A 23,380-nucleotide genomic window follows, 5' to 3' on the forward strand; every position below is an offset into this window, starting at 1 on the left:
CATGAAAAGAGTTGTTCACCTGTATCTCCATTGCTGGTACATGGACGCTTCTCTTTCTTCTTCTGGAGGTCACATGCTGCCAAATTTCTTCACCGTCCCTCTGTCCCCTCTGGGCAGCCTGCTCTGAATCTTCAGAACGTTGTGCCCGTACAAGCATATCCTGACGTCTGTCCAGGAAATCTTCATTTTCTCGTAGGCAACGCACGGTTGATACTTGTTTCTCCAGACGTCGAACCTTCTCTTCCAATATGGAAAGCAGCTTGCACTTTCTCACTTCTCTCCTGTGAAAGAAAGACAAACATGGCACAACTTGTGAAGGTTACAACAACTGAAGGCTCACCTTCCATAATTGCTTCCTTCTAAGAGCTTCCTCAGCTCTTGCAGCAATTCACAGAAGCCCGCAAGATGCAAGCCTCAGTGGGCTCTCCTGAGGTGAACCCCCAGGCAAACTCTCTCTGCTAGCCTCCGCTGTTCGCCACACAGCTGGTTCGCTGCTGACTGCCTTTTTATAACAGTCAGGCCCACATGGAACAAAGCACTCCCAATTCACACTGTTCAAACAAACAAACACTCAAGCACATGGTCAAACTGACAAACTGTCCCCTGCAACACAGACACTCAGATACTCACCAGCACAGCCCCCCTGATGCAGCACTTAGCGTACCTCCTCTCTGACAGATCCCAGGCAAACTCCCGCTGTTAGCCTCTGCTGTTTGCTGAATTACTCACCAAGTTAATGAATACTTCAGTTCTTACCCAAATACACGTTTATAGCCAATTCTTATTAACTAAACTAAAATTTATTAAAAGAAGAAAAGAGAGTGAGAGTATTGGTTAAAAGATCATTATACATACAGACATGAATAGAGTGCTTAGATCAGTTTCACTGTAGAGATGGTGCTTTAGAATTGCAAAGAGTCGTTTTCAGAATCCTTTCACGAGGTTATAGTCCATGTAAAAATGTTCGCTATCAGGGCAGTCCAGATGGGACTGGAGATCTCCATCTTATGACTCAAACTTCCTCTGAATAAAGCTTAACAAGATCGGAGAGAAAAGGATCAGGTCCCAAGAGTTTTTATACAGATTTTTGCAGCCTCTCATCAGCAGGCAGTCCTTGGGAGAACTATTGTTCACTAGGCTTTTGAAGTAAACTTCTATTTCCTAAGCATCACCAGTAATTAACCACATGGATTAACATAAGGTAATTATCCATAAAGAAGTTCATAGACAGTTTACCACAAACTTTAAAGAGACATGCAATGACATTATTACACCCAAGTTTCATCTAAATGTTATTATTCCCTTTTGATCTCTGAATTAACAGAATACAGCCCTAGATAGGAACTGTTTGGTTCCATTGTTAACCTCTAACAAGATAAAGGCAAATATAGACTACTACAAGTATCAGAGGGGTAACCGTGTTAGTCTAGATCTGTAAAATGTGACGAAGAGTCCTGTGGCACCTTAAAGACTAACAGACGTATTGGAGCATGATTTCAACAGTTTCCACCCCACCATCAACCTCAGCCTGGACCAATCTGCAAGGGAGATCCACTTCCTAGACACCACGGTACAAATAAGTGACAGTCACGTTAACACCACCCCACCCCACCGACCGCTATGCCTACCTTCATGCCTCCAACTTTCATCCCGGACACACCACATGATCCATCATCTACAGACAAGCGCTGAGCTATAACCGCATTGGCTCCAACCCATCAGACACAGACCAACACCTACAAGATCTTCACCAAGCATTCTCAAAACTAGGATACCCGCACGTGGAAATAAGGAAACAAATCAACAGAGCCAGACGTGTACCCAGAAGCCTCCTGCTGCAAGACAAGCCCAAGAAAGAAACCAACAGAACTCCACTGGCCATCACCTACAATCCTCATCTAAAACCTCTCCAATGCATCATCATCTAAAACTCATCCTGTACAAAGATCCATCACTTTCACAGGCCTTAGGAGACAGGCCAGTCCTCGCCCACAAACAAACCACCAACCTTAAGCATATTCTCACCAGCAACCACACACCGCACCATGGTAACTCTAACTCAGGAACCAATCCATGCAACAAACCTCAATGCCAACTCTCCCCACATATTTATACCAGCGTTACCATCATAGGACCTAACCAGATCAGCCACAACATCTCCGGTTCATTCACTTGTACGTTCATCAATGTAACATACACCATCGTGTGCCAGCAATGCCCCCCTGCTATGTACATCGGCCAAACTGGAGAATCCCTACGTAAAAGAATAAATGGACACAAGTCAGATATTAGGAATGGCAATATACAAAAACATATAGGAGAACACATCAACCTCCCTGGACACACAATAGCAAATTTAAAAGGGATCCTGCAGCAAAAAAACTTCAGGACCAGACTCCAAAGAGAAACTGCTGAACTTCAGTTCATTTGCAAATTTGACACAATGAGCTCAGGATTAAACAAAGACTATGAATGGCTAGGCAACTACAAAAGCAGTTTCTCCTCCCTTGGTGTTCACACCTCAACTGCTAGAAGATGGCCTCATCCTCCCTGATTGAACTAACCTCATTATCTCTAGGCAGATTCTTGCCCGCATATTTATACCTGCCTCTAGAAATTTCCACCACATGCATCTGACAAAGTGGGTATTCACCCACAAAAGCTTATGCTCCAATACATCTGTTAGTCTATAAGGTGCCATAGGACTCTTTGTAGCTTTTTATAGCCTACTACAGTTACCATCTTCTTCCAGGTCTTTAACATAAGTTTACATTTCAAAGCTCAAACTTATCTAACATGGACACACTTTTTTAACATGTCTCTAAAGGTTGAACTGGGTCTATTACATGCAAGTTGCTTAACCCTTTCTCTCTCAGTGTCACAGAAGTTTAGCTCCTGTGTGGATTGCTTGATGTTTAGAAAGGGCTGATCTGTTCCTAAAACTTTTCCCACAGTCTAAGCACTTATGTGGTCTCTCTCCTGTGTGGATTGCCTGATGTTTAATAAGGTGTGACCTCTGTTTGAAATTTTTTCCACAGACTAAGCACTTGTGGGATTTCTCTCCTGTGTGGATTGTCTGATGTCTAATAAGGTGTGACCTCTGTATGAAATTTTTTCCACAGACTAAGCACTTGTGGGATCTCTCTCCTGTGTGGATTGCCTGATGTCTAATAAGGTGTGACCTCTGTATGAAACTTTTCCCACAGTCCAAGCACTTGTGGGGTCTCTCTCCTGTGTGGATTTCTTTATGTTTAATAAGGTGTGACCTCTCTATGAAACTTTTCCCACAGTCCAAGCACTTGTGGGGTCTCTCTCCTGTGTGGATTGCCTGATGTTTAACAAGGTGTGACCTCTGTATGAAACTTTTCCCACAATCCAAGCACTTGTGGGGTCTCTCTCCTGTGTGGATTGCTTTATGTTTAATAAGTTGTGACCTCTCTATGAAACTTTTCCCACAGTCCAAGCACTTGTGGGGTCTCTCTCCTGTGTGGATTGCCTGATGTTTAACAAGGTGTGACCTCCATATGAAATTTTTTCCACAGTCCAAGCACTTGTGGGGTCTCTCTCCTGTGTGGATTGCCTGATGTTTAGAAAGGGATGATCTGTCAAAGAAACTTTTCCCACAGTCTAAGCAATTATGTGGTCTCTCTCCTGTGTGGTTTGCCTGATGTCTAATAAGGTTTGACCTCTGTATGAAACTTTTCCCACAGTCCAAGCACTTGTGGGGTCTATCTCCTGTGTGGATTGCTTTATGTTTAATAAGGTGTGACCTCTCTATGAAACTTTTTCCCACAGTCCAAGCACTTATGGGGTCTCTCTCCTGTGTGGATTGCCTGATGTTTAACAAGGCTTGACCTCTGTGTGAAACTTTTCCCACAGTCCAAGCACTTGTGGGGTCTCTCTCCTGTGTGGATTGCCTGATGTTTAACAAGGTTTGACCTCCATATGAAATTTTTTCCACAGTCCAAGCACTTGTGGGGTCTCTCTCCTGTGTGGATTGCCTGATGTTTAACAAGGTTTGACCTCCATATGAAATTTTTTCCACAGTCCAAGCACTTGTGGGGTCTCTCTCCTGTGTGGATTGCTTTATGTTGAATAAGGTGTGATCTCTCTATGAAACTTTTTCCACAATCCAAGCACTTATGGGGTCTCTCCCCTGTCTGGATTTTCTGATGTGTAATTAATTCTGACTTCCAATTCAAACAGTTTCCACATTCGAGGAATTGATAGGGTTTCTCTCCCATGTGGCTTTTCCCATGGTTATTAAGATCTGAGCAGTTATTGAAGCTTTCCCCATGGGCCAAGAACTGAAGGGGTTTCCCTCCAGTATGGATTGTCTGATGTGTCACAAGCTGTGATCTGAAAATGAACCCTTTTCCACATTCGAGGCACTGATAGGGTTTCTCTTCCTTAGGATTGGTCTGCTGGGCTGTGGGATCCTTGTCTCCTCCCCCACATATAAAATATTCATCCACTTTCTTCTTTCGGTGGTTTTTCAGTTGCCTCTCTGACTTCTGCCAATTTCCCCAGTCTTCTCCCTCTTCCAAGCACTGGGATAAACTCCCATCAGCTCTTCCCACAAAGGTCCCCTGTGGTTCCACTTCCCTAGGAACTTCCTCATGATGATTCCCCTCCTTCTTCTCATCCACTGTCTCATCACCTGCTGGGAGAAACAGACAATCCAGACAGGAGTCATTGTGCTAGGTAGTAAGAGGAATAGCACCAAGGGAAAACCCAACACGCTAACACTGTGAAGACTGAGCAACTGGATTTTGCCTCCAGATCCCACCCAAACACTCCCAGGGATGGAAAGTTGGGAAGGAAACTCCTGCAGCTAACAGGACGCGTGGAAAGCCGTGAATGGTATCTGTTGACTACAGCCCTGGTTGAGGTGAGGAAGAACTAAGGGCTCTTATTCACAGCATATTTTTGGGATTCTCAACTTTTTCCTTCATTCACCAGATGGTTTCTGTTTCAGTCCTCACCTGTGCGATTGCCTCTCAGGATCTCTCCTTCCTCCCAGACCTGGAGATCCGGGACCCACAGTTCTTCCCCTCGTTCCAGGTGGGAGATCAGTTCAGGTTTGGGAATGGGAAATCCTGAACAGGGAGTGAAAAGAGACAAGGTCGGGGCACATGGAGGATTGGAAGATTGTCTGTCACAAAGGGCATTCTGGAGTGGTACCTCTCACCATGATCTGCTGGGGGAACATGGAATCCAACAGCACGGGAACATGATCACTGAGGCCTCTTGGGAGAAGCAGACGTCTGGGGAGGTGGGGGGAATTTTTACGCCCTCACAAGGAGTTCCCAGGATCTATGTGCTGTTGGGCCTTGCTGACGCGCACACAGCTCTGGAGTTAGACCATTTCCTATTTCTAAATCTGCAGAGCCCACAGTCTTCCCCAGGGCTGGAGCTATTCCCAAGAAGGGAAATGAAGAGGGATTTTGTGCATCAGTAAGAAACAATACAGACAGGACAATGAATGACTTCTAAGCCCCCCTGCCCCCCGAATGCTGGAGTGGTGGGCTTGGTTTCGCATGTCCATTAGGTTTTGATACCTGTTTCCCAATGAAAGTCCCTCTCACGTGGCAGCTGCGTATTATGGAATCCATTCCCCTCCAATCTAACTGACCAGGGAAGAACCTGACCAGAGTCAGAAATGAAGACCTCATGGCTTCTAATAACCGAGGGGACAGGAATCCCTTACCCAGCGAGGTCACCATCTCATAGTTCTCCTGCATGACATCCCTGTAGAGGGCTCTCTGACTGGGGTCCAGCAGAGCTCCCTGCCCCTGGGTGAAATACACAGCCACCTCCTCGAAGGTCACCGGCAACTGAAACAACAAGAGACCCCCACTCAGCCCCTGCTGCCCCAGTCACAATCCCACTAGTCAAAGGAGAGGAAGAAAGAAAAAAAACTTCTTGGAAGCTCTGGGACGACCAGAGTAGCAGAATCCCACACCCACCCTGCTCAGAGCGCCAGGAGTCTTCATGAGGCGGGGAGGAGAGGTGAGACTTCCTTGTCCCCCACGGAGCAGATGGAGGAGGGCAGGGTCTTCTCATTTAGCAATTACCACACACTTGCCAGCCACAGGCTGATATGGCAAGCAGAGCACTGAGCCAGGGACAGGGACAGGAATCCCAAAAGCTTCCCTTCGTATTTCACAGCAGCCTCTGGCCACTGGGTTCAGGCTCCAGCACTGGGAGTATGGAAAATGTTCCCAGCACTGCCCAGGAGGGCTATGACCTCTTTGACAAATGGTGGTATGCCCCTTCCCACTCAGAAAATCAGCAGGTTTATCACACCCTGTCTCCTCCCTGCCTCTCCCTCCCGCCGTCCAGCAGCTCCCTGAAAATCCCCTACCTGAGTTGACTCCATCACAGCCATTTCCCTTCCCTGTCACCTGGAAGAAGGGACGATCTTTAGTGAAATCTGGATGTGATTCCTCAGCTTGTCGGGGCGATTGGGAAGGTTTCAGAAGGGGCTTGAGTGCATGTCACAGCCCGATTGCCCCCAGGCTCTCTCCCTGCAGACAGACGCTCTGGACTCTTCCACGCTGGAAAGAAACTCAGTTAGTTCATTACCACCCAGGCCAGGGCCCTCCCAGCGTAACTAAACCCCACGGGGCACTTTTAAACTCTCCCCATAAGAGAGTCTCTGAACCCAATGCTGGAAAAAGAGCAGAACCAAAGGAGCCACCTTGGGGAAGTCCCCCTGACATTGTTGTGTCACCCCTCTAACTCTCCCCTTCCCCCCCCAGGTAGTGCGGTGTTCAGCCAAGTCAGGAACTGGCTTTTCCTCTCTCAGCTCCTCCCCTTGTTCCCAGGGGGATGCAGGGAATGGATCTGGGCAGGTCTGGGATCTGGGAACCACCCTCCCCCTTTTGTTGTTCCTGGTTTCCCCTTCCAGTCTCTCCTCTCTCCCTTTTTATCCTTTTCCCTTAGGAAAACCGGCGACTGCACCATTGTCCTGGGCCTTTGCTCTCATGCCAGCAGATCGAGGAACGTGATTGTTCCCCTTTATGAGACATTGGTGAGGCCTCATCTGGAATACTGTGTCCAGTTTTTGGTCCCACACTACAAGAAGGATGTGGAAAAATTGGAAAGAGTCCAGCGAAGGGCAACAAAAATGATTACGGGTCTGGAGCACTTGACTTATGAGGAGAGGCCGAGGGAAATGGGATTATTTAGTCTCCAGAAGAGAAGAATGAGGGGGGATTTGAGAGCTGCTTTCAACTACCTGAGGGGGGGTTCCAAAGAGGATGGAGCTCGGCTGTTCTCAGTGGTGGCAGATGACAGAACAAGGAGCAATAGTCTCAAGTTGCAGTGGGGGAGGTCTAGGTTGGATAATAGGAAAAACTCTTTCTCTAGGAGAGTGGTGAAACACTGGAATGCGTTACCTAGGGAGGTGGTGCAGTCTCCTTCTTTGGAGGTTTTTAAGGCCCGGCTTGACGAAGCCCTGGCTGGGATGATTTAGTTGGGAATTAGTCCTGCTTTGAGCAGGGGGTTGGACTAGATGATCTCCTGAGATCGCTTCCAACTCTCATATTCTTTGATTCTGTGATTAGGCAGCTCAGTCACTGCCACTGCTAACAGGGGTTTGAACCTGGCTGTGTCCATGGGGGCAGGAGCTCTGGGACTCGCAGACACATAGGGAGCCAAACTCACCATCCAGTCCCTGAAAGGAGCCCTTTGTGCTGAGTCACTTTCCTGCCCAGTCCCAGCCCTTTACCCCCAGGTCTCTCCATCACCTGCAGGCTGCGGCTCGGGGGCTGCTGTGTGCAGAACCCAGGGCTGCACCAGGGGCTGGTTCCAGCCACCACAGCAAGTCCCCACCTGGGCTGGGCACAGAGGGGATTTAACAAAGGTCTCTCCTCTGCTGGGTAAGAAGCAGCTTGTAGGTTTGGGCTCCCAGATCAAAATACAGGAGGCAGCAGCTTCGGACCCAGGGAGCTCAACTCCAGAGCTCTAATATCCTGAGAAGAGACACACACCCGCTGCCTCCTCTCCCTTAGCAATAGCCAGAGCCCTTTCGTGGCAACACCCGATTAACTGTCTGCCCTGGACTCTAAACCCAGCCCCCAGGGACAGCCAGTGTTAGCTAACCAGGGCACAGTATGCAGCCTGTTTGACCCATCAAGGACCCCGCCCCTCCAGCCTAGGGTGACCAGATGTCCCGGTTTTATAGGGACAGTCCTGATTTTTGGGTATTTTTCTTATATAGGCTCCTATTACCCCCACTCCCGATTTTTCACATTTTGTTGTCTGCTCACCCCACTCCAGCCTCTGCTTGAACCAAGTCAGAAGAAAGACTTATAAGAAAGCAATGAAAGGGTCATGGGAGACACACTTAACCCCTCCAGACAAGGGTGACAGGATTAAGGCAACTCCCCTAGCCTCATTTACATAGAAGATGGGACAGGGCGGCACATCCATTAGCATACAGACTGGAGAACAGAGATTCCAAGGCAAGAACTGCACTGAACTCTGGGACCAGAAAAACAGGGAAGCAATGCATCATGGGGGAGTCTCTGCTCCAGATGTTAATGAATCCACGCCTGCAAATTCTCAAACAAAATTTATTTATGTATTTAAATCAGTCAGCACTGAACTCAAATTACAATAGTGCAATAGAAACAGGAACTGTTACAGTGTCACCCTGAGATGTGATTGTCAAGCTACGAGCAACTGTTAATATTTCCCATGATTATTTGCTATTAAGAATATGAATTCCATGGCACAATGATGTCCCTCTGCACAATGTTAATGAAGTTTAGGATGAAGAGCTCTGAGTAATAGAAATAATATTTTTAAAAGGAACTTTAATTTAAAGGCGTGAAACTGCACAGACTGGATTCCAAGAGGAGTCAAACGCAGGGGACCAGGCACCCTGGCTAAGACACATTTATGAAGCGCTGGGCGGCTTTACACAGACATAGAAACTGTGAACTGGATTCTTTTAAACACTAAAAGTAAGTACCTGTGACAATGATATTTTTTCGTGGGGGGCTGTAAATATTTCCCTGGACCAAGTCTCCTTTAGCAGCTCAGTAGCATCTTATACAGGAGAGGGGCCCTGTCCAGGCTCTGCGATGCACTGGGCCTTTAAGGACACGGCTCTGGGAAATGGGAGCTGAGATCCTGGGAAGGGGGCAGGAAAAGCCCCTCTACCCCACCCCCCTTATTTTTGCAACCACTGCAGCTGGCTCACCCCATCTGGGGGTGTTTTACCCCCCGCACCCCGGCTCCCACCCCCCTCTGTCCCCCCACATGCCTCTGTCCCAGCCCCAGCACGGCCCGGCTGGGCTCCCCCCTCCCCTCACACACCGGGAGCTGGCGGCAGTTTTCCCGGGCCCAGGGCCGGCTTTAGGAAGTGCGGGGCCCAATTCGAACAGTTTTGACGGGGCCCCAGCAGGGATGACTAAAAAAAAGCCACTTAAAAAGAACCCTTTCATTTCTTCCATGTATTATTTACTTTTCATGACTATATACATAACAACAAAATTATATATTAATTAGCTGATTTTCACTTTCATATTAGGAAAATAATTCATGTTTTGATAGTTGTACAACTGATTTTCTTCAATAATGTTTATTTTATTAAAAATTATAAAATATTTCCTTATTAATATAAAATTGTGCCCTCCTCCCCCCCCCAGCGCCTCCCGGCCCACGGAAACAAATCCTGCTTCCCCAGCGCCACCCCGCCGAAACAGCTGTGGGCCGAAAAGGAAGGTTTGGGGAGGGGGGTGACAAAGGATAACCAGATCACAGCAGTAAAATAGGACCCGACCCCTCCCCGCTCGGCCCCACCATCACACCCCTCTTCACCCCCTAACCCCCCGCTGGCTTACTGTGTCCCTCCTAGTCAGTGCCCCACCCACCACTTGCCTCCTTTCACCTTCTCCCTCCCCTGCCAGAAACCCCCATGCCCACCCCTAGAACCCCTGCTGGCTCACTGCTTGCCTCTTTGCCCACCCACCGCTTGCCCACCCGCTCGCCCCCCCCAAGTATAAAGCCTCATTCAAAGACCCAGGGGTCACTATGTTACTGCACACAGCAGTCAATCAGTGCAGTTGAAGATAAATCTCTGCATTATGCATTTTTGTATAACTTTCATATGACTTTGTATTGAACCTTGGTAATGTTATAGCTGGCCCCTAAGGTAGTATAATTAAGGTAAAAGAAAAATGTCTTTTTGCTAGAAGTAGAACAAGTTCTTCCACCCACTTTGTAATCAATTGACCTGTTGAATGAATGAGGTATGAATGAGGAAGGTGTGGAAGGCAGGCACTTCCAGACAGCTGCAACCCTTGGAGAGGGGCTGGGAGCCAGCCAAGGAGAGCTTTGCCCAGGGCTGAGTGGGACAGAGTTTGGGTGCAGGCTCCCGGCTGGGGCACGGTGTGGGGTGCAGGATGGGTGGAGGGGTGCAGGCTCTGGGAGGGAGTGCGGAGGGGTGGGTGCAGGCTCTGGGACAGAGTTTGGGGGCCGGAGAGGGGGTGGTGGGTGCTGGGGGGGAGGGGACTGCCATCACATGTGGCTTCCTTCCTCCCCTGCTGCCTCTCACCATAGCCTCGGTGGGGGTTGGGGCTGCCCCTTGCCCAGTGTTTGCAGGAGTGGTGGCTAGGGGGAAACCCAGTCAAACTCTGGTTTTACTCTTTCATTGATGGGTCACTTTAACCCCTTACAAACTCCTTCCCGCCTCTCTCACCCACCTTTTCTACTGGGCTTGTTTGATCTTTTCGGTGGAGCCAGATGAAAACCACACACCCCAGCGAGAGCAACAGGCTGGAAGACTAGACTGAACCCACCACCCACCCAGTCTAGTCCATCCCAGAGCCCAGGACTGAGGGCAAATGTCCCCCCACCCCCAGGCCACCTGCTTCCACTCCTGGCCTCTCCCAGCGCCGCCAGCGATTCTGTGTGGCTGCATCGGGCGGGATTTCAACCGGACCCCCCCCCCGCTAAATTCACCCCTGTTTTGTGACCACTCTGCACCAAGAGCACCTTCCTTCCCTGCCCTAGAGCTGCTGAATGGCTAGAAGGCTGAGCTGGGTGTTTGATCGATCCGGAATATTATCACGCCCCCGCCAAAAAAAAAAACCTTAATGTCCACACAGCTTTGGGGGGGGGATATTCCTCCCCGCCAAAGCCGGTCTATTTTATTGTTGCAGGCCAAATGAAGGAGCCAGAGTTTAATGGAAATATTCAGCCCCTTCAGTGGTCTTGCAGCAGGGGAAGCAGAGTTGATGGAAAGGGAACTGGTTTGGATAGGAGCTCCCGTCCCCCTCCTTTGCAAAATAATTTGGGGAGGGGAATCAGATCACTCATTGCCTCAGTTTCCCCTCTCTCACGGGGGAGAAGGGAGAGATAAAAGTCTCAGCCTGCCGTGTTGCAGACCTTTCACATTCTCCCCTCCTGATGTATTTGATTTCCTCCTCCAAACCTCCCTCTCTCTCTCTCACCTGGAATTCACAGCACTAAGCACCGGCTCGGGGCTTTTTTCCTGGGTTACATGATCCCGAGTTTAGTTTTGAAACATCAACAGACGCAGGCAGGCACAAACTCACCCTCAAACAGCAACACCACCGAAAACCACAAAACCAACCCAATATTACAAACCTATGGGGAAATCACGGGGTCAAACACTCACCACCAAAGACCCAGCAGCTGCTAAGGTGAGTGAGGTCCACTGCAGAGATTCCTGTCTCCCACCGGACCGGAAGCCCCCTCCCTGTCTCCTCCAGGGGAGTGCTGGGGGGAGGGGAGGGGAAGGCTGCAAAGCACATGTGCCTTCTTCCCCCCTCCCCCCTCCCCCCTCCTGACCTACAACAGCCACTGCTGCCTCTGCCTCAGCCCCCTGCCGGTGAACCTACACAAACAGCTCTCGCTCCCAATTCCCTACTTGGGTGTACTGAGCATGCGCACCCGAACTGAGCATGCCCAGTACCCTTCGCTGTAGCCACTGCCCTCTCTCTGCCCTTACTTCTGCTTACGATTTGCTGCCTCCTCTTTGGAGGAGTTTAAAAGGATTAAGGGGGCAAAGCGCAGCGGGGGTGGGGCTGTCAGGGTCTGAGCAGGGGGCAGATATTTACTGGCCGGGGGGCTCAAGCTACTGTAGCGAGCGGCAGAGGGGCTGAAGGGGAAAAGTCAGGGGTGGGGTGTGGGAGCCGGGGTTAAGCCCGGGGGGAGACGCTGCCAGACCCCGTGCAGGGACAAAACCCCCACTTAGGGACGGGGAAGGGGGGGAACAGTGACCCTGTGGGATGAGCCACCCACTGTGCTCGCTAATCTAGGGGTGTCGGGGGTGCAGAGGAGGTTTTCTTTCTGCTCACAGGACGCTGCATGTCAGCCCCGGAGCAGAGGGCGGGTTCCTGGGACAGGGGTTTTAAAGGCACAGGTCTCCAATTCCTAGCCTATCAAAGCTTAATCACCGCAGCTCCTCTCTATCCTATACAACTGTTGCAGGGCCAGGGCCAGGGCTGCCCGGGGGCAAGTGGGGCAATTTTCCACAGGTGCCCCCATGAGTATGTCGGAGGCTGCCCCCGCCTCCATCTTCCCCCAAGCCCCTGTGTCTCAGCAAGCCGCATCCAGGAGCGGTCCTGGCGCGCTGCAGTGCAGTGGCTCCAACGCTGTCCGAGGCCACTCCTGGACACTGAATCCTCTGGGCAGGCCTGCGCAGGGCTACATTACTGCTCCAGCCAAGAGACTGATGCGGTGAAATATTGTACAGACACCCCCTCCCCCCCTCAAACTCTGCCTCTCACATTTTGAATATGTAAAAATGTCTTTTATCAGTTTTTATGTCTATATGAAATCACTGCAGCTCATTTCTCTTATATAACGTGCTGAGTTGCTAACTCCCTCCCAGAGCCCATATATCCGCAACCCCTCCTGTACCGCAACCCCTCCTGTACCCCAATCCCCTGCCCCAGGTCAGAGCCTACACCCAGGGTCGGCTTTAGCAAGAGCGGGGCCCGATTTCTGGTGGCGGGGCTTGCTGCAAGCCCCGCCCCCAGGACCCGAGCCGCGCCGCGGGGGGGGACGGGACGGGGGGACCGAGCCGCGCTGCGGGGGGGGGGGGAAAGACGGGTGGGACCCGAGCCGCGCCGCGGGGGGACGGGGAACGGGGGGGACCGGCGCCGCGGGGACGGGGGGATCCTAGCCGCCCCCAGGACCCGAGCCGCGCCGCGGGGGGGGACGGGACGGGGGGACCCAAGACACGCCGCGCCGTGGGGACGACGCCAGCCGCGCCGCGGGGGGGACGGGGGGACCCGAGCCGCGCCGCGGGGGGGGACGGGGGACTGGGGGAGCCGAGCCCCGCCGCGCCGCGGGGGGGACGGGGACGGGGGGGGAGCCGAGCCACGCCGCGGGGACGGGGGGGGGAGCCGAGCCGCGCCGCGGGGACGGGGGGGGAGCCGAGCCGCGCCACGGGGGGGGGGAGCCGAGCCGCGCCGCGGGGGGGATGGGGGGACCCGAGCCGCGCCGCGGGGGGGATGGGGGGACCCGAGCCGCGCCGTGGAAGCCGCTCCGGGGGGGGGGGACCCGAGCCGCGGGGACCGGGCCGGGACCGGGACCCGGGCTGGAGCCCTTCTCCCGCACCCACCCCAGCTTACCTCATGCTGCTGGCCCGCCCCTGCTTTGTCTCAGACTTCCCGCGAATCCCTGATTCGTGGGAAGCAGGGGAGGGGGCGGGGCGTGGAGGAGGGGGAAGTGAGCTGGGGGCGGGGCGGACAGCTGCAGCGCGGGGCCCTCTTGGCGCGGGGCCCAATTCAGCCGAATCGGCTGAATCGGCCTAAAGCCGGCCCTGCCTACACCCCTCACTCAAACTCCCCATAGCCTGCAACTCTCCTGTACCCCAACTCCATCCCAGAGCCTGCACCCCAAAAACGGCTGGATTAACCTTTTGTGGGCCTGGTGCTAAACATATTTGTGATCCCCCATGGGGGAAATGGGGACGTGGGGCAGGGGGGCAGAGTCCTCAGAGCGACTGGCTGGCCGAGGGCAATAGGAGATGAGATGGGTCATGGCATGGCAGGGACAGCCCCGTTCCACCCAGCGCAGTACAAGGGCACTGTTTACAAACAGGGAGCTGCCAGACACACACTGGCCAGCCTGGCCCTGCGCTCCCATCATGCTTCTTCCCCTTCGGGGCAGTACCATGCTGCAGCATGCTAACCCCCCCCGCCCAGCACCCCTCTGACTCCCTACGCCCAGTGCCACACCACCCAGAGACCCCCACAAACACGCATGCCCAGTGCCCTCCCACTGCCCACTCCCCCACCCACTCAGAACTCCCTCACAGATCCTCTCACGGCCCAGAACCCCCTAGCTGGAGACCCCCCCCCCACAGCCCTCCCACAACTTCACAGTGCCCTGCACCTCTCCGCCCAGAGCCCCCCCCACAGATTCCCTCACTGCCCAGTGCCCCCCACTGCCCCACTGCCACAACTGCACAGTGTCCCACACAGACCCCCCACACTTCCCAGCACCCGACACATGCACATCTCCCCCACTGCACAGCACCCAAACACGCACAGATCTCCCCACCCCCCACTGCACAGCACCCCTGCCCAGACCCATTAGAGACCTACTCTCTCACACCCTAACCCCCAGCCACAATAGCCGGCCCTGATGGGAGGTGACTGTGTCTGCCAGGCTGAGTCGGCAGCTCAGCCAGAGCTGGTCCTGGGGCAGGATAACTCCGGCCCCTTGGGGGTGCAATCAGCCAGGCTGGAGAAGGAGCAGAGCCTACCCGGGCCAGGCTCCCTCAGGACCCACATGCCTGGCAGGACCCAACTCAGCCTCCACCCCACCCCTTCCCCTGTCACTGGCTGAGACTGGCCCAGGCTCTGCACCAGTCCCAGGTGATTCTTTCCCTGAGGAGGCAGGTGGGGCCCCACAGGTCCCAGGCAGTGGAGACAGCTCAGAGCTGGAGCAGAGCTGGGGAGTGGAGCAGATCCCTGGGTCGTGACTCCCGAGATTCCACCCACTAGGGTGACCAGACAGCAAGTGTGAAAAATCGGGACGGGGGTGGGGTGTAATAGGAGCCTATATAAGAAAAAGATCCCAAAATCGGGACTTTCCCTATAAAATCGGGACATCTGGTCACCCTACCACCCACACCCATTGGCCCCGTGGCCAGCAGCCCTGACGAGCCCACATGGTGGCCCCCAGCTGCTGGGTGACGAGTCCTCTACAGCAGCAGCATAACCTGGTTCTAACATCAGGGATTGATTGTATTATGTATAGTAAGTGTTTAATCTAAAAATCAGGTAGTAAGGTTTACAATTTTATAACAAGAGATTATGCTATTACCATTATCCAGTCAACTTGCACACTACTGTTTTGAATTAGTGATAATTCAGAGAGAGAGAAAGAAGAAAGCTGAATTTAGAGAATAATTATTAACCAGCTTCTTGGTTATTCACCAGCCACTTTGCTCCAGTCCATAGCACAAAGCACCATAAACCCAGTAGAATCTGGCCAAGAGAATACTCACCTCAAATTGGTATCTGCTACACTCCCCGCCCCCCACCCCATTCCCAGTCACCACTATTCAGCAGGGCCGCCCGGGGGGGGCAATTTGCCCCAGGCCCCGGGGGCCCCACAGACCCCAAGTATGTCGGAGGCTCCCCCCGCCTCCGTCCTCCCCCATCCCATCCCCCGGCGTCCTGGATGTGGTGCGCTGAGGCTCTGGGAGAGGGGGTAAGAAGCATTTTAAGGGAGGGGCCGGGCACCTCCCCAACCCCATCCCAACCATCACCATCACCCAGCAACAGCCCATTATGTAATTGCAAATGTATACATACCATTAAAGCATGTAATGTTTTTAAATAATGTATTTAGTATTTTTTCAAATTATTACAAATTAATTTTTGAATGTATTTCACTGGTTATTTTTTACATTTCCAAATACATGTTACTGTAGTATTGCAACTTTTATTTATGGAAGGGGCCCCCTAAATTGCTTTGCCCCAAGCCTCCTGAATCCTCTGGGCGGCCCTGCTATTCAGGATATAGCTAAGTGAAAAGGTGGCATGTCTGAAGCATTTAGCAGACCATTGAAAACTAGTATAGAGTTATGTAGCTAGCCCTGAGAACATTCCTTAATTCTGAGCACTAGGTCTGCAGCTAGTCAGCAGTGAGACACAGGAGACATAACTCAAACCTTAAAGCACCTTTACCCCTCTTTCCTTCACAAACTGCACTAAGCACAGTTTAGATACTGTATCTCAGGGGTAGTGTAGGCAACCTATGGCACATGTGCCGAAAGCGGCACACAAGCTGATTTTCAGAAGCACTAACACTGCTTGGTCGTGGCCACCAGTCCGGGGGGGGGGGGGGGGTGGCTCTGCATTTTAATTTAATTTTAAATGAAGCTTCTTAAACATTTTAAAAACCTTATTTACTTTATATAAAGCAATAGTTTAGTTATATATTATAGACTTATAGAAAGAGACCTTCTAAAAACGTTAACATGTATTGCTGGCATGCGAAACCTTAAATTAGAGTGAATAAATGAAGACTCGGCACACCACTTCTGAAAGGTTGCCGACCCCTGCTGTATATGATCCATAGTATCTGTTACACTTCTGGGTCTCAGGGAAATGAGTACACTTTGTGTATAAAAGAGTGCACTAAAGTATTTCTCTCTTTAAAAAAAAAGTCTTTAACATTCTATCCTAAATTTTTGCACAAAACCAGTGATGTCCATGAGAGGTCTGCACATAGATCAATGCCAGTATATAGTAGCCTCCAACTTTTTTACAGCTTTCCAGTGTTTTATAGTGAGACATTCCAGGGCCGCCCAGAGATTCAGGGGGCCTGGGGCAGGCCAGGTCTGAGATGATGCACATACATTGCTTAAGCAGGTACAGTTTCAGCTGCATGGCCCTCAATTTGTGAATCCCTGAAGAGGATTTAGAAATTGAACATTTATTAAGGATCTAACCCTCCCCCAGAGAGAACAGGCATCAGCTCTGCCCAATGACCAAGGGGGATGAGTCTCTCGCACGTCAGGCAGGTTTCAAACCATGAAGGTTTAGAGTCTGTTTGTCATGAAGCATCTTGTCCCGCCTCTATCGGGGTGGGGTGTGGGGGAGGTTGTATTTTTTTTTGAACATCCAAATTAAAGAAATTAAAGGGATAAGGAGGGTGAAAAGAGATTTTTTCCCCCAGCAAACTAGTTGAGAATAGGCCTTTGAGGATCAGAGAAAGCAGTGTGTCAGACATTCGCCAGGTTTTGTCTCACTATCATGGTTGATAAGAGGGAACTGCAAGGGGAGAAATAAATTTCACCCACTCTACCCGTTATGCCCTCACGCGGGAGCCTAAGGAGATATAGGGTGCATGTGCACCCCCAGACAATGCTGTTCAAAAAAAAACAAACCTCACTCATAAGGCACATATGCACCTACAGTGGGATTCATACAGACACATACCCGAAGAAGAAACTGAAGTTCATTTTTAACTTTAATCATTATACTTTTTATAGATTGTGTCAGAAATAAAGGAAGTGTCCCTCAACTACACATCAAAATATACGTGCAATATGATTTAACTGAACTATGCCTTGCCACGACCAGACATGCCACACTCAGTAAAGAAATAAACTCTATCACCCAGAATAGTGGCACTCAACCTTTCCAGACTACTGTATCCCTTTCAGGAGTCTGATTTGTCTTGCATACCCCCAAGTTTTGCCTCACTTAAAGACTACTTGCTTACAAAATCAGACATAAATATACAAAAGTGTCACAGCACACTATTACTGAAAAATTGCTTACTTTCTCATTTTACCATATAATTCTAAAGTAAATCAATTGGAATATAAATATTGTACTTATTTTTCAGCGTATAGCATATAAATAAGTATAAGCAAGTCACTCTATGAAATTTTAGTTTGTACTGACTTTGCTACTGCTTTCTGTAGCCTGTTTTAAAACTAGGCAAATATCTAGATTAGGGTTACCATATGTCTGGATTTTCCCGGACATGTCCGGCTTTTTGGGCCTTAAAATCCCCGTCCGGGAGGAAATCCCAAAAAGCCGGACATGTCCGGGAAAATAGAGAGGGAGGGAGCGGTAGGGCTCGGCCGGGTCCAGTGCCGCTGGGGCCGTCAGAGCTCAGCCGGAGCCGCCGGTGCAGGGCCGGAGCCAGTGGTGCGGGGCCGGGGCCCGGGGCCAGCAGTGCTCGGCCGGGGGCCAGGTCCGGGGCCGGGCGGTGCTCGGCTGGGAGCTGGGGCCGGTGGTGCGGGGACGGGGGTGCTCAGCCGGGGACAGCGGCCGGTGGTGCGGAGCCGGGGCTGCTCGGCCGGGAGCCGGGGCCGGGCCGGGGGTGCTCGGCGGAGCTGGCGGTGCGGGGCTGGGCGGTGCTCGGCCGGGGGCGGTGGTGCAGGTCTAGGGCCCGGGCCGGCGGTGCTCGGCCGGGCCTGGCGGTGCGGGGCCGGGGGCCGGGCTGGGGCCAGCGGTACAGAGCCAGGGGCCGGCAGTGTGGAGCCGGGGGTGCTCAGCCGGGAGCCAGTGCTGGGCCGGGAGTGCTTGGATGGGGGCGGTGGTGCTCGGGCCGGGGGTGCTTGGGTGGGGCCGGGGGCCGGGCAGGGCCGGTGGTGCTTGGCCGGGGACCGGCGCCGCAGGGCCCAAGCCAAGCCGGGCAGGAGACGCCGGGGCCAGAGCCTCTGGGCTGGCCGGACACCGGGGGGGGCCGGATTGGGCCGTGCCCCCCCACCCCAGCTTGCCTGCTGCTTCAGGCTTCCCGCGAATCAAATGTTTGCGGGAAGCAGGGGAGGGGGAGGGGCGGGGGGCAAAGCCTTCAGCGGAAGAGGCAGAGTTGGAGCGGGGCTGGGGCAAGGGGTGGGGAAGGGGAGGAGTTGGGTCGGGGCCGGGGCCCGTGGAGTGTCCTCTTTTTGGACACTTAAAATATGGTAACCCTAATCTAGATGATTTAATGTACCCCCTGGAAGACCTTGGTGTACCCGCAGTGGTATGTGCACTCCTGGTTGAGAGCCAGTGCCCTAAAACACCACAAATATTGTATGTCTTTCTACCACTATATGAAGAGACCATCATTATATGGCAAATTTTAGCACCACCCGAAGTTCAAAGCTCACAGAAGAATAAACTTTCCTGCCAAAAGAATCAAGTCTCTTGGTGTCTTTGTCCTTGGGGGTGGGTGCAGGCTGGCCATGGTGTTCCCGATGGTTGACTGACTCCACCACCAGGGAGTTAGGCGCTGGGTGGGAGTACAGGTAGTCATGTCCCTTAGCCGGAACAAAGTACTTTTTTTCTGCTTTCTTGGAAATGGGCACCAAGGAAGCTGGGGTCTGCCACAGGGCAGTCGATATGTTGGCCACACCTTGGTGAAGGGGTAAGGCCACATGGCCCGGTGCCAAGGAGGACAGAACATTGAAAAGGGTGTCCAACAGCTTCTCCATCTTCAAGGCTACCCTTTTGAGGAGCTCCTGGTGAGCTTTAAAGACCTCTTGTACAACGGACGGAGGTGCCACTATGCTCTCCTCCGGTGCTGGCGAGGGGGCCTCTCCGGCTACCAGGGCTCGGGGACGGGTGGCTGGGTGCCGAGGCAGAGGTCACCGTTGACCGCACGGTGCCGTAGGAGCGACTGGAGCGTCTACGGTCGTACCGGTGCCGACCTCGAGATCTGGACCTTGATGACGATTAGGAGTGGCAGTCCACCGAAGTGCTGCTTTCATAGTCATCCCGGCGATCATAGCTTCGAGGCTTCGGTGCCGTTAAAGCCCGAGGAGAGCTCCGTCTATGATGTCTAGCGGAGCGGGCACTTGAGCCTGAGCGTCCATAACGATGGCATCAGAATCTGCTCCTCTAGCTCCTATCCAAAGAGGAGCGTCGATGCCGCTTGTCTCGGTGCCTGCGCTCCCAATGGGGAGTGGAGAACCTTCGAGGCTCCTGCACAGGCAAATCAGCTGGTCTGATCGGAGTGGAGGACTGACGCAAGCTATGTGAGGACCTTGGCACATGGTTCTCGGAGTGCGGGCTGTCTTTTGCTTTAGAGGGCTGATGTGCTCCCAATGGCCACTTCCCTCATACCGGGGGCCCATCTCGGGTGGCGCACCCGGCACCGGGAGGGAAAGGATGTCATGCACAGCCTGTGCAGCCTCTGGCATCGACGGCATTCTCACTGCGGGAGAGGCATGCGTGGACGGGACCGGACTACTCCACTCGGCGCCAGTCGGAGGTCTGGGTCCCGGGAGGGATCGTGGGCTGCCCAACTCAAGTCCGGCCTCAGCCCTGTCCTTTTGTCGGCGCCGCTGAGTCTTCCCTTGCTTCTTAGCAGGTGAGCGGTGCCCACTGGTGGAAGGCGCCTCACTCCGCACCAAGGATGAGGCACCTGGTGCCGAATCCGATCGGCATGCCAGTGCTGGGGCCAACGCAGATTCCATCAGCAGGGCTGGAACGGGATATCTCTCTCACGTTTCGTTCGAGGCTTGAACAACCGACAGATCTCACAGTGATCGGTTACGTGAGTCTCGCCCAAGCAGCGAAGACACTGAGTGTGCAAGTCGCTTCTTGGCATAGAAGTGTGACAGGAGTCACACGACTTGAAGCCGGGGGCACCGGGGAACAAACTAAAGAAGTTATCCAACTAAGGGGAAGATGAGTACTACCAAGGCTACTGCAAGGGCTACAGCAAGACTGGAGCACAAAGTTCCCACTACCTTCACTGGCGGCAAGAAAGAACTGAGGGTAGGGGGAGTGTGCAGCTCCCCTTATAGCGCGCTATAGAGGCGCCACTCCAGGGGTCGCAGCGGTGCTCCCCCACTATGCGTACTGCTAAGGGAAAAACTTCTGGCACCGGTGCACGTGGCGAGCACGCACACCTACTGTGGAATACACAGGAGCAATCACTCGAAGAAGAATAGCTAGTTCCACATTGTTCTTCAAACCTCAGATCATTGACATGCAGCTGTGCATTTGAGATACTATATGACTGTAGTACATTTTGCACTGCCTGCATCTACACTGACATCAGGAGAGGAGAAGAGGACAAGACTGTCCCTAGCATATATGATTAAAAAAGAGGTGAGACACACCCACCCACTATCAATGCAACAAGGAGGGAGAACAGTAGCTGGGGCCAAGAGAGAAGGTGCAATGTAACCCTTCTGTACCCACGACTGATGTCTAAAAAGCATCAGTCACTCTGCAGATCAGAGAAAGAAAGAGCAGCCAGTATTCAGACAGACAGGATCCTTATGACCTGTATAGGAGAAAGAAGAACAGGAGTATTTGTGGCACTTTAGAGACTAACAAATTTATTAGAGCATAAGCTTTCATGGGCTACAGCCCACTTCTTCGGATGCATATAGAATGGAACATATAATGAGGAGATATATATACACACATACAGAGAGCATAAACAGGTGGGAGTTGTCTTACCAACTCTGAGAGGCCAATTAATTAAGAGAAAAAAAACTTTTGAAGTTATTTGTTAGTCTCTAAGGTGCCACAAGTACTCCTGTTCTTCTTTTTGCGGATACAGACTAACACGGCTGCTACTCTGAAACCTATATAGGAGAAGTGCACTTTCTTAGTAAACTGTAGCAGTTTCCCAATAGAGTTTTCTTATGGACTTATTTATTAAGCAAAAATTAAGATTAGGCGTCTGATTTCAATTATGTAAATTTTCAGTTTTAGTTAACTGTGGAACTATTGCAGCTACTTTTATTTTACTCCTGCCTTCATAAAGAGCTACAGAGATATAACAGATAATTACAGAGACTAAAGTACATGTTTTAATATAATTAGGACCAGGCCACCCAAGATGAAAACTACACCATGGAAGAGTCCTACAACCCGGTATTTGAGGCCAATCCCTTTATCAATAAGAAGACCAAGAAGACCAGCACCATTCATATTCTGGTTTTGGATAAAACACCTGATATTGCCTACATCATAGAAACCTTCCTCCCTCCAAGCCTACACCCCACTACCCCCTGTTGTCAGATGCTACCGGTGTGGTGCTCTGGTTGCTCCTATGTTGATATCACTCGGCTGCGTGCGTGTGTTCCCTCTGTGTACGGCCCCAGCTCTGCAGATAGTTGACACCGCAAACCCGATGAGAACCCCCAATGACCACAGACTCTAGTAAGGTACGAAGGCACCTCGGCCAGGTTTATTGCGACCCTGACACAATTGCAGTTCCCCGTAGATTACTTAGTCTACCGGGCATACTACGAGAAAGTTCCTCTCAGCAATTGACTCAGCTCAGTCAGTGGCGGGACTTTCCACTGCCCCCTCGGCTGCACAAAGACACTACCCCAGGGATACATTCTTATAGACAGGTACAAACAAATTACACATCACTCCTGACGTATTGAGGTGCAACCCCTCTACGCAGCAAGGTACAACCCCTCTACGTAGTAAGGTGCCGCCTCTCACCTTGTACATGTTGGTTCGATCAAAACAACTCTATCCATCATATTACCCTTTTGCCCCTGTCATTGGGATGGGTCGGCCTGTTCCATGTTATCTGTGGAATGTTCCAGTATAGTGTGTGTTCTGATATCTGGTGTCCAGTACCTTTTAGGTATGTCTCTTTTTGCAGCATCAGTTCTTTCCTTGCCAGCTTCTGTGAGCAGGGCCTGCCTCTGGCTCACAGCTTAACTTTGCTTTATGTTAGCAAAGTCTTGACCATTATTTTAGTTCAGGCCTGATACTGGGCCTTTATCAGGGCCTTCACTTACTACACCCCCTTTGGCAATAACGTAACCATTAAACAAGTTCTGAATCAGTAGTCTTTCTTCCCAATTTAGTTTTAACAAAGAAAGCTGCAATGTAAGTAGCTATGGGAGATAACAGTGCAACTACTAGGTATTGGTGGGGGAAAGTGTGCTAGTAATGTCCTTGATATACTGGTCTGTTAAGTGTTATTGCTTTTAATATGCTAATGCAAACACTGTAATAGAGTATTAATGTCCCAATGTACTGTAGCTTGTTTTAACTTACCGTAATACTAGAAGTGGTGCCTGTGAAGCTTTCTTAAAAGCTGACACTACAGCAGTGATATTCCCAAGCCAGCATGCGTAGGGCTGGGGGTGGGGAAGGGTAGTGCATCTAGGTACAAGTAACATCTCGCACAGCAAACAGGAACTTTTCCACAGTTCATTGCAATTTGGGAAGTGTGATTATTATACCTTGTCTTACAAACACCAAACACCATTACATATGCACAAGGTCAATAATTCCTCCCATATATACAGAGTTGTGCTTCTGCATATAGTATCTGAGATGAATATTGAGCTCCCAGCTCTTCAGGAAGCAGTAAAGAGTCATCAGCTAAGCCACAGGTTGAATCCTATTGCAAACAGTATGGGTGAGACACGAGGCATTCTGAAGCA

General features: G+C 51.6%; 1 protein-coding gene across 1 annotated transcript; it reads right to left on the reverse strand.

Moving 5' to 3' along the window:
• Positions 1-3,581: 3,581 nt before the first annotated feature.
• LOC122173298 (zinc finger protein 34-like) lies at positions 3,582-12,101 on the reverse strand. Its single transcript, XM_065565051.1, has 5 exons — positions 11,657-12,101; positions 6,368-6,560; positions 5,711-5,837; positions 4,986-5,099; positions 3,582-4,663 (listed from the first exon to the last, which is right to left on the reverse strand). The coding sequence occupies exons 2-5, from the start codon at positions 6,389-6,391 to the stop codon at positions 3,756-3,758; spliced, it is 1,173 nt and encodes a 390-aa protein (XP_065421123.1). The 5' UTR covers positions 6,392-6,560; positions 11,657-12,101; the 3' UTR covers positions 3,582-3,755.
• Positions 12,102-23,380: the final 11,279 nt, after the last annotated feature.

This window comes from Chrysemys picta, chromosome 12 (genome assembly GCF_011386835.1).
Source record: "Chrysemys picta bellii isolate R12L10 chromosome 12, ASM1138683v2, whole genome shotgun sequence".
Lineage (NCBI taxonomy): Eukaryota > Metazoa > Chordata > Testudines > Emydidae > Chrysemys > Chrysemys picta.

What these genes read in the sequence shown, in the direction of transcription:
- LOC122173298 (XM_065565051.1), bottom strand. Translation starts at nt 6,391, where the DNA reads ATGGCTGTGATGGAGTCAACTCAG. An exon ending in CTGTGATGGAGTCAACTCAG is followed by an intron (nt 5,838 to 6,367) that starts GTAGGGGATTTT and finishes TTGTTGTTTCAG; the next exon opens with TTGCCGGTGACCTTCGAGGA. An exon ending in TGAGATGGTGACCTCGCTGG is followed by an intron (nt 5,100 to 5,710) that starts GTAAGGGATTCC and finishes CTCCCTGTTCAG; the next exon opens with GATTTCCCATTCCCAAACCT.